The sequence below is a fragment of the Thamnophis elegans genome, chromosome 4 (assembly GCF_009769535.1).
Source record: "Thamnophis elegans isolate rThaEle1 chromosome 4, rThaEle1.pri, whole genome shotgun sequence".
NCBI classification, from domain to species: domain Eukaryota; kingdom Metazoa; phylum Chordata; class Lepidosauria; order Squamata; family Colubridae; genus Thamnophis; species Thamnophis elegans.
In genome coordinates, this window is record NC_045544.1 from 45991908 (window position 1) to 46009934 (window position 18027).

The 18027-nt window shown below is 38.8% G+C and overlaps 1 protein-coding gene across 1 annotated transcript; it reads right to left on the minus strand.

Annotated features, from left to right (window-relative positions):
* Positions 1–1161: 1161 nt before the first annotated feature.
* Positions 1162–17951, minus strand: IFNGR1 (interferon gamma receptor 1). The gene is made up of 7 exons (XM_032215710.1): positions 17756–17951; positions 11058–11172; positions 10715–10881; positions 7914–8059; positions 7161–7332; positions 4248–4360; positions 1162–1984 (listed from the first exon to the last, which is right to left on the minus strand). The coding sequence occupies exons 1-7, from the start codon at positions 17841–17843 to the stop codon at positions 1553–1555; spliced, it is 1233 nt and encodes a 410-aa protein (XP_032071601.1). The 5' UTR covers positions 17844–17951; the 3' UTR covers positions 1162–1552.
* Positions 17952–18027: the final 76 nt, after the last annotated feature.

The window sequence follows — 18027 nt, forward strand, 5'->3', positions numbered from 1 at the left end:
GCCCAAGTATTCGACATAAATAGTGCAAGTATTTACCATATCTGCAAAGATAACATTTGTTCATACAGTTAATGAGTCAGATATATAGATAGAAGGGTACAAATCTAATACATGCAGAAACCAGTATGCTATTTTATGAAAAATGGAAGTCCTTGGCTACAATATAGCTCCATCTACTTACTATGGTCCTTCCAAGTTCTCTGTGCTCAGGGGTATCAAGCTCTATTTCATTGAGGGTCGCATTAGGGTTATTTGAACTCAGGGGGTCAGGGTGGGCATGGCCAGCTTGACGCCAGTTGTCTCAGAGGCACATCTGGTGGCCTGGGGGAGGGAAGAGCCTCCTGCAGCACTCTGCTGCGTGTGGCCTTCCTGGGTTCTGTTTTCGCTGGCAGATGCACCATGGGCTGGTCCTTTGCTGTTTCCATGGCGGCACCATAGGCCAGATCTAAGCACCCTGCAGGCCAGATCCAGCCCACAGGCTTTGGGTTTGACACCCCTGTCTTAGCTGAAACCTATACTTTTCTAAGGTGAAGGTAAAGGTTCCCTTCACACATGTGATACTCATTCCCAACCTTAGGGGGGGGTGTTCATCTCAATTTCAAAGCCAAAGAGCCAGCGCTGTCTGAAGACTTCTCTGTGGTCATGTAGCCAGCATGACTAAACTCCAAAGGCACATGGAACGCTGTTACCTTCCCACCAAAGGTGATCCCAATTTTTCTTCTTGCATTTTTACATGTTTTCGAACTGCTAGAAGCTGGGACAAGTAACTGGCAGAAGCTGGGACAAGTAAGGGAGCTCACTCCGTTATGCGGCGCTAGGGATTTGAACTGCTGAACTTTCTGCTCAACAAGCTCAGTGTCTTAGCCACTGAGCCCTTTTCTAATACTTCTCTAGTATTTCTTTAAAAGTTGGTCTTTTGGGATTTCTTTTCCATCAGAAAAAAGGCAACTTCACAAACTGCCTCTACTACATATAAAAAACTACACTTGTAATACTCCCCCAGTCTCTTCCACTGACCAGTATGGACAGAATCCTCTTGTCAGTTAATCCCCCTATCTTTAAACATCACCATACTTTTGGCAGGATAAAACTCACTGCTCTGAGAAAAGGCAGAATAGTGCTCTTCATTCTAGCCCACCAGCACACAATCATCAAGGCCACTAGCAAAGAAATATAGGGTTTATATTCTAACATATTTAGAAAATAACAGCTTCTTAACAAAAGGATTTCAATGCAGCATCTTGGCACATCATGAAATTATTCTATTAGAATCTTACGAATATCAATTCAAAATGGAATGAATACAGTAAGACTTATTTTTTGCACCAAGTATCTGTAGGAGTGTAACTTTAGTTCAGTTCTTTGGCAGCTACAAGTTCTCATCTCAGGTTGGATACCATCAAGCTATATGAATACCCTCTCTCTAATGCAAGGATTAAAGTGCTCATAAGCATAGTGATGATGCTTCTGATGAAGTTTCCAATAATGCTCTTTCATAGTAAAAATGGCTTTCCCAATATTTGGAGGGTCATCAAAATTCATCTCTAGACCTTCAGTCAGCCCAGTGTGGTTTGTCATACCCAGATGGTTTGAGTGAGCACCTTAGGATAGTGGGTTTTGGGTTTAGGACATCTGCTCTGGGAAGATCCAGTTTTTGAAGATCAGGACATGTGTCTTGCCCAGTGATTGATTTAGAATAATCTGTGATACCGTCTTCGTGAATCTGTTCATTTTCAGAGATTTCTATAACCATATCTTCTTGGGTGCTCCTTTCTCCTTTCTGCATTCCTTGGGAACCATCGATATCTAGGTCTTTGCTATAATTCGGATCAATGATTTTTGCATTCTCAATGACATCGAATTTCTCTGCTGTTTTTACATCTTCACATGGTTCCATTGGCTTGTAGGATGTTGATGTTATAATGTCATATCTGCATTCTGACTTACATTCAGCATTACCTACTTGGTTTCTTACCACAGTTGCCTTTAAAAAATGTAACAACAACATCAAGTCAGTCATGCATTCCATTTTTTTAAAAAGAACTGCAATAAGGGATGAAATAGAAATTATAGCAGATGGCTACACCATCTCAAATCTAGCAGGTGAAACTAGGACAGAGCGATCCTGATCTATGTTTTTTTCTAGTTGAGATTGAACAAATTCCCTCCCCCCCTGTACAATTGGTCCTTGGTTTTGGAACGTTCCTTTAGGTATCTTTTAAAGTTGCAACAGCTCTGACTTGTGGTTGGTTCAACTACTTATGTCTCTGCAGTCACATGATCGCAATCCAAGTGCTTGACAATCAGTTCACACGTGCAAGAGTTGCTATGTCCTACATTCATGTGATTGCCATTTGCGACCTTCCTAAATGGCTTCTGATGAGCAAAGTCAATGGGAGAAGCCAGCAAGAGGTTGCAATTCATGGTCTTACTTAACGACTGGGGGGCGGTGGGGAAAGGTTGCAAAAGTCTCTATTGTGATTATAAATCAAGGGCAACCTATACGTCCTGTGGCACTCTTCATGCATCATAGGCCTTACACTGAAAGTCTACTGAATGAATACTGAGCAAAGGGGAACACAGACCAAGTTAACATATGTGACTCTGTAGTTTAAGTGGTATCTATTATTTTGACATAATCAGTTAACACACTGAGAGCCTCTGTGTCATTGTGGTACCATATAAATGTGATATGCAATCAGTTAATTAATTAATTAGTTAATTAGTGATAGACCAAGTTAGGTATAGATAATCAACAACTTGATAGCACATAATAAATCCAAAGCCCAGATCACAGAAATATGGGGAATTTTTTCCTCACCTACTGAGTAGTGAATTTAGAGGAAATATCTTTATAATACTATGTGCATTCTAAAGTTAAACATTTTATTTCATGATGCACTATTATTTGTGGGTTCTAAAATTCATAAATCTGGGGAATGAATGTGACCAAAACATCTGTAGTCCATGATTCACAAGTGACTTGGTTTTCAGTTTTAATGGAAATTGATGTAAAACTAAGAGGAAAGATCTTGGAAGACCAGCAATTGACAGTGCTGATATTGCATTCATCCAATCATAAATCATCCAAATATAAACTTTCCACATGAAAACAAAGTAGCAATAATATATCTTTAACACCATATCCCATATACTAGGGAAGAATTCAATAGGTGGATAAAAATAAAAATCTTGTCTAAACAATTAGCTGATTGTTCAACCAATCATCATCATTCAACTGTTAAATGAACTTAGTAAGAAAGTAAATATAAAGAACTGCAGTGAAAGTCACACCACAAGATTGATGGGAATATATATATATATTACCCATGCGGTGCTATTATTATTGACATTGGTTGCTTTGCTTGAGGGTATTTCTGCATGAATAATACTTAAGAGAGATTCTTCTGCTCCTGAATACAGATCATACTAGTCGCTGGATTGGTTGCAACTAGTATGTAACAATATTCTGTAATTAACATTGCCCAATAAATATTCCTTGCCTTTTGTTTGATTTTGTCTTATATTTGAATATAAAAACATACTGTCGGATTGTTACACCATTTCCTGAGAAATCTCTCAGGAGCATTAAGGAAGTTAATGGAAAACAATCCCCACAAAACTTAGATTGCCAGAATTACTTGGCAGTTGCCCAATTATTGTGTTGAAACTACTACAAGCTATTATCACAAGACCAAATGAATGGTGTCCTTAAGCATCCAAAATACTGGTTTTTAGTTTACACCTTAAGGACAAATAATTTGGCTAAACAAGGGATAACTTCTCTTTAGGACTTCACCTTTTTACTAATTTTCAGATCATAATTACAATGTTTATTTGCTAAGCAAATATTGAGATTGGTACTAGCCTTCTATGGGCTCAAGGGGTAGTGAGGTGCCTTTGATATTTTTCTCTGCAAAGCCAAGCCTCATTGTAGCAGTGTAAGCCTTACTAGAGAGCACTTCTAATGAGAGAAACGTCAAACTCACAAACCCATTGTTATGGTCTGTGGGAATGACTTTGGGAGAGGAAGAGCTGCAGGTAGACAATGATGGGATAAATGAAAATTCAGTCTAAAGGAAAAACAGTGGAAACAGCATCTCTCAAGAGACCCTCCCTAGTTTTTGGGAGAGTAAAAGGGAGGGATAGGTGGGGTACTTTCAGATTTGCAAGATTATGTAAAAGCAACCTTGCAATAAACATAATGTTAGTAGCTCAGAAGGAATAAAAATATTGGAGTATCTTACCAGAGATTTCGGAAGTGTAATTTTTCTCTCCTGAAATTTTATAAGGACTACAATAAGAATGATTACCAAAATAACCAGGGCAACAGTTCCAAAACTTATCAATAGTGTAAAGCCTACAAAATTAAAAAAGACACTGTTATTGTATAAAATTAATGCTGAATACATACTACCACCATATGATGTACATTTTCTATATACCTCAAAGAGACAAAAGATATATAGTTATATATAGTGATATACAGTAGCACTTATATATAATAGATATATAGTCAGCACTTAACTAGTCCTTCTTTCAGAAAGCATAATGAACTCATGCAACTCCCTAAAATCACTGTTCAAAAAAGCATAATGCAGTGTATTTAGATGGGTCCAATTATAAAATCATTTTATACTGAGGTACCTAGCTAGCTTGACATCATAGCTTACCTTTCTCTCCAGCTTAAGTTAGGGTTGGAGAACAGAAACAATTTGAAACACTTCTACGATAATATTTTATACAACTAGGGGTGCTCCAGCTTTGGCCAATAGTACAAGTATAGAGATATAAATAGTTTCCAGCACAGAGCTCATGAGAGAAAAATCTTCATGGAAAGCAAACATGACAGAAACACTCAGAAAAGCAGAACAAGTACATACCACAGCATAAATAGTATCATAAATATTTCACTTGGCCTTAACCCTTGCATTAGTGCTTGTATGTTAGTTAAACCGTGTACAAATGTATACAAGTATAAATATTTTGCTTAATAATGCTACTTAAAAAAAGACAGCTCAGAATAGAATTGACAAGTCCTATAAAACACATTCAGGACTCCCAACGTATCTTTTTTCTTATTTACTGATTTTAATTAGTTGGCAGGAATTAGTTGTTTCTGAATCTCTACATTGCTTAATGAACATTAGAAACTTTGTAAATGCTGTGTTTCCCTAAAAATAAAACCAGGTCTGATATTAATTTTTGCTCCAAAAGATGCATTAGGGCTTATTTTCCAGTTAGGTCTTATTTTCAGGGAAGTATGGTACTAATATGTATCCAACTGGCTGCCAATCTTAACCAGGGTTTATTTTGGGGGCAGGGCTTGTATTATGAGCATCCGGAAAAATCATGCTAGGGTTTATTTTCCAGTTGGGTCTTATTTTGAGGCAAACATGCTGTAGGTAATACCCAGGTTATAATGATTCCCTTAGCGAACATTCGAAGTTATGCAATAAGCACCCCCTAGTGTTTACGAACAAGTCCCGAAACTACAAATCTTGCAGCACCATGGCATTAGTTTACCCTTACGACCAACTACAGAGGCTCTGCAACATTTGTCCAGCACATTGCCAGCCTAGAGCTTCAGAGGGCAGATCCCGCCCTCCGATGTTCTATTCGGGCCTTTGGAACCCTTACCTGGCAGATTGCAGGCCAATATGGAGTGTCAGGAGGGGGGAGGACACTCCATTCAGGCCTCCCCCAGCAGGTTGCAAGCTGAAATGAAGCTTCAGAGGGAATGATCTGCAACATGCTGGCGAGGCCTCCAGAAGCCCGAGTGGAGCATTGGAGAGGTAGATCCACCCCTCCGAAGTTCCATTTGGACTCTCAGCATGCTGGATGAGGCCTCCGGAGGCCTGGGGTGTCAGAGGGGCAGATGTGCCCATCTGGATATCCATTTCAGCCTGCAAATTGCCAGGCAAGGGCTCTGGAGGTCTAAAAGGAATTGCAGAGGGGTGCATGTGGCTGAGAGGCTGGAGAGAAGACTGCTTGTTAGATCTTCACACGGTAAGTGACCTGGCGCAGCAGGTTGGGTGGTGGTGGTGGTGGGAAAGCAACTGTGGGGAGTATGAGGTATTTCAGTGGGTCCTCATATGCATTTAACAAGCCTCACATTTGATTAGTGAATGCGTGGGCAAAAGGAGGGAGTGATCCTGTTCAAGGTACGAGATTCACTCCCACAAATCCTAGGGTTATGACTCAAATAGGCAGGCTCCATTACATTTGTAACTCGAGGACTACCTGCATCAATTACAGCAGCATCAATTACAGACGCACTTTGGTAATAATTCCTGCTTTGACTATACCAATAAATCCATACTATTTCAACATGTTAATTTATCCTTCAAGAGTTTTCAATGACACTAATTCCTGTAATACAGTTGTTTTTATAAGATAGAATTTACTTGCCATGCATAATTTTCTCCAGCCTAAAATTCTCTGAAGCTGTTGGTCCAATTGGCTTAGAAAAATTATAGACATATTTCTTTTTTTTAAAAAATCCCAGATTTATGAACAGAATTGCCTACATTTGGAACCACTAAAATGGTATTCATTAATTGCAACTTCAAGTTAGTATTACAAATTATATAACCGTATTCATTTTTTCATAAAAAGATATTACTTTAACCCTGAGAAAACTAACAATTTGGAAAGGGTAGAATTTGCATTATTTGTCAAGAGTTAAAATGTAAATAATCTTCCTCTCTTTTTTAATGGGATTTTGATGAACAAAAAATGGGAAAAAGAAATATGCTACAATCCAGTTGGATGATGCATAATTCAAGGTTCAACCTAGACATCCATTATATGCAAATTTCAACATTTTAAAATGAGATATATTAAATTGAGCACCTTAAAATAACGGTTCTTTTCTCTCTATATTACCAATTTGAATTTATAAGAAAAAAAAAGAAAGAAAAAAAATGAGAGGAGAGGGAAGGCAAGGAGAGGGGAGGGAAAGGTAAGGAAAATATGACTTCTGCTTTTTTGCTCTCTTCTGCCTCTCTGGATTTTTCAATAAATAATACTTTGCAATACACTGAGAGAAATCCTTTTCCCACAGACATGTAAAAATGAGATGCTGATAGAAATGTGCTGAGCTTCAGGACAGATTTTTTTGTACAATTATCTATTTACTGAAGATTTTAAATCTTTACCTAGGTAGGACTTGGGAGTTGGTGAGATGCATTTTTCTTCTGACTCTTCACCAACCTTTGTTAGTGATAATGAAAAGACTTGAGTGGAAATACAGTAAGAGGTATCCAAAGAAACAGATAGAGATATATTGCATTCCTCAAAATAGCAGTCATCTGTGAAAAAGTGTTCTCGCTATAAAAAGTGAAATATATTGCAGTTAGAACTTTCTTTAAGAAATGTAAACATAATAAACAGAAATATACAGTCCCTATCTGCAAAGAAACCAATTCTTTCTTCAAACTTTTTGAATCTCGTTTTAGTCTAGAATACTCTGCACCATGCCAGCTCAAAACATTTACTTCCAAAAAACTACCAAACTACTCCTAAAGAGGACATGGTTTGTAGAACTAGTTCAGAGTTTTCTGGAATGTTGTTTCTAAACTTCCTGTGAGTTTTGAATTTCATAAGAATCACATTCAGTCTTGCAAGATTCTGTTACTATATCTTTATCATAAAAATAACATTGAACTGCATGATTTTGGTTTCCTAGTGTGGTCTACCTTGAAGGGCTGATAAATTGACCCTGGCAGGAGGCATTCTGCCAAAGTAGAGATTATTGGTGACTTACCGCCTCACTACCATTCATTCTCTACTCTGCTACCACCAATGTCACAGAGGCAGCCACCACTAAGTTCACAAGGTTTAACAACTTTTTTGAATACAGAATCAAAGACACAAATATTATGAAGAAAAATTTGAGACTTAAAATATACCTTTTCTCGGTTTCCATGTTTCCAAAAGAACAATTTGTAGGTGAACTCTTCAATCAGGTTACCATATGGAAATAAAGGTGGTTCAATATTGACTACTATATCCCCATTATCAATGGAAAGATTGAACTTCGGAGGTCCTATTTGGCCTGAAGGAATTGCAAAATTTTCTATTAGTATCAAATTTTGACAACACAACCCAACATTCTAAATAAATGCTTATTTATATAGAAATAGAATGCAATGGTATAAGTCACTTTCTTGGAACAATAGGTAGGAAATGTAATCAAGAAACCACTTTTACAAACTGATGAATATGTCCAAACTCAAAATCCCGTCTGTCTTATAAAACGTGGAGAATGCAAGAACATTTTTGGGGTAACATGCTTCTGACCCATTCCAGTTAATCCCGTGGTGTTGCTGTCTGTACCACATCTTGGAGAAAAGTAACAAAGCAAGAAAGAGCCAGGAGAAGAGAACTAGCCAAATTTAAAGGACCGTGGTTCTTGGTGCTCTTTGAGCTTGGCTGTTTTCTTGCAAACATTTCATTACCAAACTAGGTGGCATCATGATGGCACCAAGACAGGAGTAAAATCCAGCAAGTTCTGACAGGTTCTGGAGAACCAGTAGCGGAAATTTTGAGTAGTTCAGAGAACTGGCAAATGCCACACCTGGCTGGCCCAGAGGTGGCACTTGCAGGGTGGGAATGGAGATTTTGCAGTACCCTGCCCCTGCCACACCCACCAAGCCACACCAGACCCACCAAGCCACGCTCACAGAACCAGTAGTAAAAAACACTGAATTTCACCCCTGCACCAAGAACCCCACATGTCAATTCTGAGCTACAAATATTATTTTCTATTGAGCCTTAAAGGAGCCACATAGCCACTATTTCTTACTGAAAGAGGAAAGTGAAGATGTAGGCAATATGCTGACATACAGTGGGGCAAACAAGTATTTAGTCAGCCATCAATTATGCAAGTTCTCCCACTGAAAAAGATGAGAGAGGCCTGTAATTGACATCGTAGTAGACCTCAACTATGAGAGACAAAATGAAAAAACAATTCCAGACAATCACATTGTCTGATTTGGAATTCTTTGGAATTCTTTCCAAATCAGACAATGTGATTGTCTGGATTTGTTTTCTCATTTTGTCTCTCATAGTTGAGGTCTACCTACGATGTCAATTACATGCCTCTCTCATCTTTTTCAGTGGGAGAACTTGCACAATTGGTGGCTGACTAAATACTTTTTTGCCCCACTGTATTAGTTTGGGCCTAAATAGAATTCTTAACTGTCAAGGTCAAATCCACAGAAAGATCTTGCCCTGGTTTAAGGATGCTACCACCTGTAATTCACAGTCCATCTGAGGCTGTCAGAAGATGTCTTTGGGTGCTCCCTTTAGGAAGTGATCCAGATGCTGCAGGTGAGCAATATAGGGAATAATCAAAAAAAACAAAAAACAAACCATGACAATGGCTTACAACTGGAACATTAAAAAGACTTTATTCTGACTGCTCAAGAGCAAGTTATCACAAAACATAAAGAATGCGTGAAAGAACAACTTTGAAAAAAGAAAGTAATAGTAATAGGCACCTTGGGTGCAATACCAAAGCAACTGGAGTACAATTTGAATGCTAGCAATATTGATAAAATAACCATAAATCAATTGCAAAAGAAAGCTCAGCTTGGAGATTTGATGGTGTTAAAGCATTGTCACAGGATATAAACTTTTTCAAGTAAAGCTGCCTTTTGCAATTGATTTAGGTGACTTTGTCAATACTGATGGTATTCAAGTGGTACTCCAGTTGCTTTGGTATTGCACCCAAGGTGCCTATTACTATGGCTGCCTAGCCTATGATTTACATGAAACATGATAACAGTCTTCCATTACATGTCGGGCTATCATAGAGAAGAGGGAACTAACTTGATTTATTCTCCAAAGCACTAAAGGGAGGGACAAGAAGTAATGGGAGAAGCTTGTAAAAGAGAGATCCAATCTAGGAGAAATTTTCTGATAGTGAGAACAATTAATCAATGTATTCCACTGATAAGATTGTTCTCACTGTCAGAAAATTTATCCTAGATTGTCTCCTGGAGTTGTGGGTGCTCCAATACTGGAGGTTTTCAGAAATCAACTAGACAACCATTTGACCGAGCTGATATAAGGTGTCCTGCCTTGAGCAAGGGATTAGACTTAAACACTTCTGAAGTTCCTTCCAGCCCTATTAGAATTCTATGTTCTAAACATAGTCTTATCACAGGGAAGGATTTGATAGGTGGACAAAAATACCAAATGCCATCTATCTGGCTGATTGTATGACAAACCATAATGTTGACGAGAACGGGGAAGATGGACTGAAGGTGCATGTCAGTGCTAGCAAACTCTTAGCCCCAGATGCTCCTGCCAATTAGGGATGGAAGTCTCCTATCTAGAGCCTTCAGAACATAGGCATCTACTGGGAAGAGACATGCGATGAACTGTGCATCATGTTTTATCTCTCACATAAGGACAGAAATCGTGCTGTGGTATCAAGACCCATGCTTCATCATTCTGGCATCATCTTGATTGGAAATCTGAGAATGAGCTTTGCTATTCCACCAACATGACTGGAAGGTACCATGTTGACAAAGGCTATTATAATTTGTAATATGTTCCCGCAATCTTCAAATCTGATGTGAAAAACCAGTTGCTACCCTACATCATAAAGTATAGAGACAACAAAAACATTTTTTTTAATATTTAACTTCTAAAAAGTGATAAATGCTTTTGATCTAAGCTTTATATATGAATGATCACTTACCCTCCCTGAGAATATCAAATTTTTGTTCAATATATTTTGATTGGTATTGTCCAGAAAGCGCTTTCACTCCAACCCAGAAAGTGTCACAATTATCAGTTTTGTTGGTAAGATCACAATAGTGTTGCTTTATGTTTATGCAAGTATCAACGTTCTTGCTAGCACCAGTGCTAACGAAAATGGAAAGGAAAAAAAAAGTCAGTTTATAGTCAAACTATTTTTAAAAAGTAACAAGAAAATCTGTGACTGTTGGTTCTGCTGATTTACTGGGCAACAAAATCAGTGACAAAAATTGAGGAAAGCATTATAAAACCAAACACAGAGTTCTAAATCAAAATAGTCTTACCTATAGCACTTGATCCCCACCGTAAATAGAGGTTCTAAGGATGGGCTTTCATAATCCCAGTATGCAGAGATTTTTTCATTATATGATTTTACCGTAACATTTTTTGGAGGAGGAACTAAAAATTAAAAAAAGAGAGATTTTAGAGAAGTTTTAAAACGGTTATAAAGATGCTGTCAGTATCTATCTTCTTTTACTGGGCAAAATTTTGAGATTCCTCCTAGAAGAAACAGATGGTCTAAACCCCCTTCAGGCAGGAATTAGGCCCAAATGTAGGACAGAAACATGCAGGACCCTGATTAATGATCTCTGCTGGGGCCTGGATATGTCACCAGTGTTTGATACAGCTGACCCTGGCTGTTGTGACCCGCCAGAGGAGCTGGCAGCAGAGTCGGACAGTGAGGAGATTGGGGAGGAACATGGGCCAGTCCTGGAGGCTGAGGAAGACTTGGACGAGGGCTCTGCATCAGAGGCAGAGATGGGGCCAAGGCTGTCTTGTAGTTCTCAGCTAGAGAGCAATGAGGCAGAGGAATAGCTGGAGCCTGTTCCCAATGTGCGCATGCGCAGAGCTGCCAGAAGAAAAGAACAACTCAGAAATCAAGGTCGACTTGGGAGTAAAGCCACAGGTGGACAGTGAATGGCCCCTCCCTTAGGAAATAAAAGAGGATGGAAAGGGGAATGGGCTTTTGCAGGAAACAATTTGTTTGTTCGTTCATTCGTTTCAGGAGTGTGAAGATCTGTCCGTGAACCTCAGAGACCAAGTCTTTCCTTGCACTGCACGGTGTTTGGAAAACATTTACAAGGCAGCTTTCCAAGCAAGATAAGGTCTGTGGCCATAAATTCACCTTTGAAAGACTGTTTATTAGGCCTTTGCCGGCATTCACATTTGTTTAATAAAAGGGGTTTTGCTGAGACCAGGAATCTGCTTCGTGCTTTTTGGGGAAGCCTAGGTCAGAACACAACATAACAGTATCAGTCAACATGAGCATGTTGGGAAAGAAATGTCAAGCTCATGGCTCTTTCAGTGATAAAGCTCTCTCATAAATAGGTAACTGCAAGAGGTTATTTATTACTTTAGTGAAACACCATCACCAGCTAATAATGCTCAACTATATGTCACCATTTCAGGCCAGACCACACCAAACATACTGTAGTGGTCATGACCCAGATTCTTGAGGCTTGGGAGGGATTGTATGGATCCAAACATACACAGATTGAACGAGCATCATCCTGATCTCCAGATGAGGGTTGCTTTTGCTTTGAAGGAACAATTTTGAGGAACTGGGATGCCCTTGCAAAACTTACTGACACATGCTTGTTGCCCCAAAGTTAGACTATTGCAATATGCTCTAAATGAAATTGCCTTTGAAGGTGGCTTGGTAGCTTCAGTTGGTTCAAAATGCATGCTTTGGCTATTAATGAGAGGAGTTGGTTCACCTAATACACTTATGCGGAACTTGCGGCACTATTGACTAATAATCTTCCATAGTCAATTCAAGGAATTGATTTTCAACTTTAGCGCTCTACATGGCTTGGTATCCATTATTTACTTAACTTAAATAGAAATACAGTGCATTTACTTCATCTGTTTCAAAGTGGGATGATACAAAAAACAGTTATAAATAAGTTGTCAAAAGTTAGTTGTATTGCAGAAGTACTATAAAAATAAACTGTATTTATTACTGCAGCTTCCCATCTAATTGGAAGATACATGATTCTGAATTCCAAATTCAGTTCTCCAATTAACACAACTCTGCAGCATGAAGGGAACATGGCCATCTCAAGTGGCCACCGAGCTCACTGGTTGGGAACTAAGAAAGGAACTCTCCAAATTTCTGTTTGATGCTAAAGAGAAACTTCCTCTTGTATTGGAATCCACAAGTTATGTTTTTACTCATGTTGTGCAATGAAGTTGCCACTCTCCATGTTTCTTTGTTCAACACACAGTACACACTACTTTTTGTTTAGCAAACATCTTCACAAATGGATCGAGGAGAAAACTGACAAGATTGAGCTTCTCCCACTGAAAAGTATTTTGAAAATGCTAACTTGTATTCTATCTTAAGCATGCATAAGGTAAAATACAATTAAAAGATCCTAACTCTGCAAAACAGTTTTGGGGGATGTGCTATGAAATAGTTTATTTTGCATCGTTGTAAACAAGAGATCTTCTTTCTGCTTGTTGTTTTCAGGAGAGGTACTGCCGAACTACAACATTAGTGCTCCTCACTGTTAGCAATGCTAACCAAAGTTGCTAAGAACTGTCATTTAATAACAGACTATAGTTTCCTCATTCTTGAGACAAAGGGGGGGGATTAGACCTAAGTGAGATTTGTGCATTGAAAATATTATATTTCATAATAGCAATAGCACTTAGATTTATATACCGCTTCATAGTGATTTTACAGCCCTTTCTAAGCGGTTTACAAAGTTAGGATATATTGCCCCCAACAATCAGGGTCTCATTTTACCTACTTCAGAAGGATGGAAGACTGAGTCAACCTTGATAAAATATCAAGATGACTCCCTTTTTAAGAGATTTCCAGAACTGACATTAAAAAAGGTACTGGTATTCTGATCCATTTATGAGAAATATGTCTATCAATGCCAGAGCTCTATGTTCAAGCAAAGATGTTCTTGATTAAAATGATCATTTTAACATTTAATTCATTTTGATGTTGCAACCTTCTATTTTCCCTTCTGCTCCACATTATTCAAAATAGCATCAACATGTCTGAATTATTGGTCATGGTACATATTACTGGAAGTTGGGGAGTGATCTCATTTTCAGCAGAAGGGCCTACACACCTTGTTAGTTAATACCTGTATATTATAATGACTCCCACAGAACTGTTAAAATTTATAAGAATATATATGTGTAGAAAGCATTTCATTAGAATTCCAATCTGATAGCTGAGTGTTTTAAGTCTGTCTCTTCTACTACCAAGTAGCCTGGGCAGAAACCTTAGTGTAAAACAAATTGGGGGGAAAAAATGTATAGCAAGAAAGTTTCATGTGGTATATCCTGGACCAGACAATATTAACTAACTTTTATGGAGAAGCTCATTTTGTATCCTAGCCTGCAAAATCTGCAATGAACAAGATGTATTTCACTCTTACAGTCTCGGCCTTCAATTGTGCATTGAACATAGGCCTCCTAGATGCAGAAGATCATTTGATAAAGTCAAAATGAAATGCCATTTGGGGAGGGATGGGTGGGTAATGCCACTTAAAAAACTTGTTGATTGTTCTGAAGGCAGGTTTCAGTAATTATGCTCACCATGGTGAGGACTGCACTCCTTGAAATTGCTGAGGCCAGCAGTTACTACTCTACATTTCTGCAACTATCTTCAACTTCTTCAAAAGTTCAAACTGGAGTTTTGTTTGGCTGCTGTGCTGCTGAGATGTTGAAAGATATCAACAGCCATCTATCTTGCTTTGAAGCAGAAGAAGCAAAAAGAGGAGAGCTGCGCATTGTTTGCTAAGCATGTCTTCTCTGGGCAATAAGATCAGGCATTATTATCATGATTAAAGAGCCTGCTTGTATAATATAAGATTACCTCCTTTGGGCGACCACCATTATATCCAGGGCGCAGATGACCTGTGCTAGTTAGTTAACTTGTAGGCCACCTATCATAGTCACTTACCACTAGCCCTCCCTTTTTAAATTCTTCAATTTGATGAATGTAACTGAATCACAGGTAATGCTCGACATACAAACATTCATTTAGTGACTGTTCAAACTTACAACGGCATAGAAAAAAGTGACTTATGACTTTCTTTGTTGACTTATGACCATTGCAGTATTCCCGTGGTCCAAATTTGGATGCTGAACAATTGGTATATATTTATGATGTTGCAGTGTCCCATGGTCAACCTTTTACAACCTTCTGACAAGCAAAGTCAATGGGGAAACCAGATTCACTTAAAGAACTGTGTTATTAACTTAACCGCTGCAGTGATGCACTTAACAACTGTGGCAAGAAAAGTCATAAAACGGTCAAACCTCACTTAACAACTGTCTTGCTTAGCCATAGAAATTTTGGTTACAAATGAAGTCGTACATCAAGGATTACCTGTTTTGTCATTCAGGGATGACAAGCTGTCCAGAGCTTGTCTGTATAAAATACAATAGACAGCAATACAATCCAGGTATCTGTAAATGAAATTCCCTTAAACCATTTATTTCTATGAAGACAAGTATCCTACTGAAATGCACTTAGTTCTACAGTAGACAGTGAAATGTCTACTGAAATGCACAGTTGCAGACAAATGCACTAACACAAAGTCATCTTGCCTCCATTTTCAGAGTGTCATCAAACACATAGCAGGCTAGGGAGGCTGTCCCCAACTTTCTGTGTTTGCATTGAGTGACAAGATTTATGCTGGGACTTTCATAACTACAAGCCCGCCACTTAAGCTTAATTCTCATTCCTGTGGCTGCACTCAGAATGGCAATCTCATGAAAAGGAAAGCAGGAATTACTGGAAACTTATTTAACTCCAGAAACATCTTATTTATAGCAACAAGAAGCTGCTTGCTGGCAAATAATAAACAGCTACCCTGCACAGAGAAATGACTTTTACTGTTTATTTCCTTATTTGAAGAAAAAACCCACTAACACTGCTATAGTATGGTGACAGAGAAAAGGCTAAATCCCACCTTAGCCATGAAAGCCAGCTGGGTGACTGTGAGCCAGACTCTCTCAGACTAACCCACCTGGCAGGGTTGTTGTTCTGGGGAAAAGAGGATGGAGGGAGGTGTGATAAATAGGTTCATCACCTTGAATTATTTGTAAAAATACTAAAAGTGGGATAAATAAATTGGCAAAATGCTTCACTCAGGAATATCTTAATAAAAGGAGTCTCTTTCAAATGTTTTTAAAAAGAACAAATGAACAGTAACAAGTTGAAAAAAATATAAAAGGTTTTTCCTATGCATCTTATTTGGTGAAAAAAAAATCTAAAACCTAAAGGAGCATTTCTTGCAGCCTTCCCCAGCTGCCTAGTATTTTGTCTTGAACTGGTTCTGAACTGCCACTGACCCAGCCATCAGGCCACTAAGTTGGAAAAATGGCTCTATTTTACTTATGTCACTTTTTAGTGACAATTCTATTTTGCATCTAAGGCTTCTCACAAGTGCTCTAAGAAAATGAAGAATTTGCTCTCCACCAAAGTTGCCATTGCTAAACAACAACAACAACAAAACCCATGACAATTACTGAAAGTACTTTCCACTATAGTTCCACTTTGATGTAATAAGCATCATTTTTTTTCCCTGTAAGAATAATTTTACATGGGATCATTTGAATATCTGGCTAACTTCACCTTTACTTAACAACATCAAATAAAAGCACCTTATAACAATAGCAGGACCAGGCATTGAAGAAATATAGGTGGATGCCAAGATTGTGAACATATGAGGATCACTTTGTCTACTCCTGATCAATCAACTTTTATTCCTGCTCAAAGTTGAACCTAGTAAAAAGATGTCGTAAAGCTGAGCACAACTCATGATGACTTTTAGACATGTCCGTGTTGTTTTCTTCACAACACTATGGAAATGATTTGCTCTTGTTTTATTCTATTTTTTTTTTAAATTTTTCCTGTGTAATCTACAGCCTTGGGATATCCTGTAGCCTTCCATTTAAGTATTAACCACAACAAAAGTCTCTTAGCTTTTTAAAAATTGAATCAAGATCAACCATGACAAATATATGGTTTTGGTGAACTATGATTCATCTTCACTTAGTACAGTTCTGAGAAATGACAAGGCTGATGTCAACCTAACATCAGGATATGTTCAGATAATTCAACCTGGCATAAATAAAACAATGCCCCACTATGGTTTATTTACCGTCTCCTATATGTGTTAACAGCCACTGTGTGTGTTAGGAAAACCTGGTTTATTTAAGCTCGTTTTTGAAGTCTGGAAGATCTATGTGGATATTAATAATGATGACATACCTATGTTTTTTTAAATAATTTAATATTTATATATACTTGATTGTACTCTATGTTTTTGTAAGCCTCTCAGTTTCGGCTTTTTGATTAACATTTGCAAATAAATAATAAACAGGAGCCAAAAAGAAAATGGAATTTACCCATGTGTTTGATCATGTTTTAGGGGTTAAAAAAAAACCAAGAGGAAAACTGGGAGGAAACCATCCCGAAATGCTGGTCCCTTACTGCAGGAAGAAGTAAAGGAAAATAAACAAAAGCTAAAGCAAACTCCGTGGGAAAACCGGAAGCACCTTTATTTAAGAACTGGAGAACAGACCTCGCCCCTAGAAAACTAAAAGGGGGTGACTAACAGTGGGATGCAGCCTCTTTTGGTTGAGGTTGTTATTCTGAACGCGATTAGATCCAGAATCCCAAATAGAGATTACATTTTAGATCCCCCCGCCCAACACACCCAGGGACTCTTGATAGCGCTGTATTTTCCCTCGAAGGACGAGGTGTGTGGAAATAAGACAGAAAAAAGAGCGAATGACGGGAAAGAAGAACCAGAATGGGTTCAACCAAGATGTAGGCTTCTTCTGGATATTCCCCCCACCCCTTTCGTCTCTCCCGAAGGCCACCCAGGCTATATTTGGCTAAGATTCCCCCCCCCCCCCACCTTTTCCCTTTGTAAGAAACGAAGCGCAGGCGCCAACCCTGCCCGCTTTCACCTCCTGGTGTAACTCTTGATCTCCGCTTTACCTTCCGTCTGCGGTTCCCGGGTGTTAAACCCGCTGCAATGGCTCCAATCTAAAAGCGCCAGGACGAGCCAGGGCCACACGAGCCTCATTTTCCTGCACGTCCCGCTACGAAGGGAGTTGGCCTCCCACGCTTCCGCAATCAGAACCGCGGCCTGGAGCCGCTTCCCCAGCCTCGACGAGCTCCACCTAGCTGGCGCCTTCCAAGAAGGGGTGGGGCAATTGCTAGACTTTTTGCCAGAGTATGCCCGCTAATTGGAACCTACTAGAGGGAAA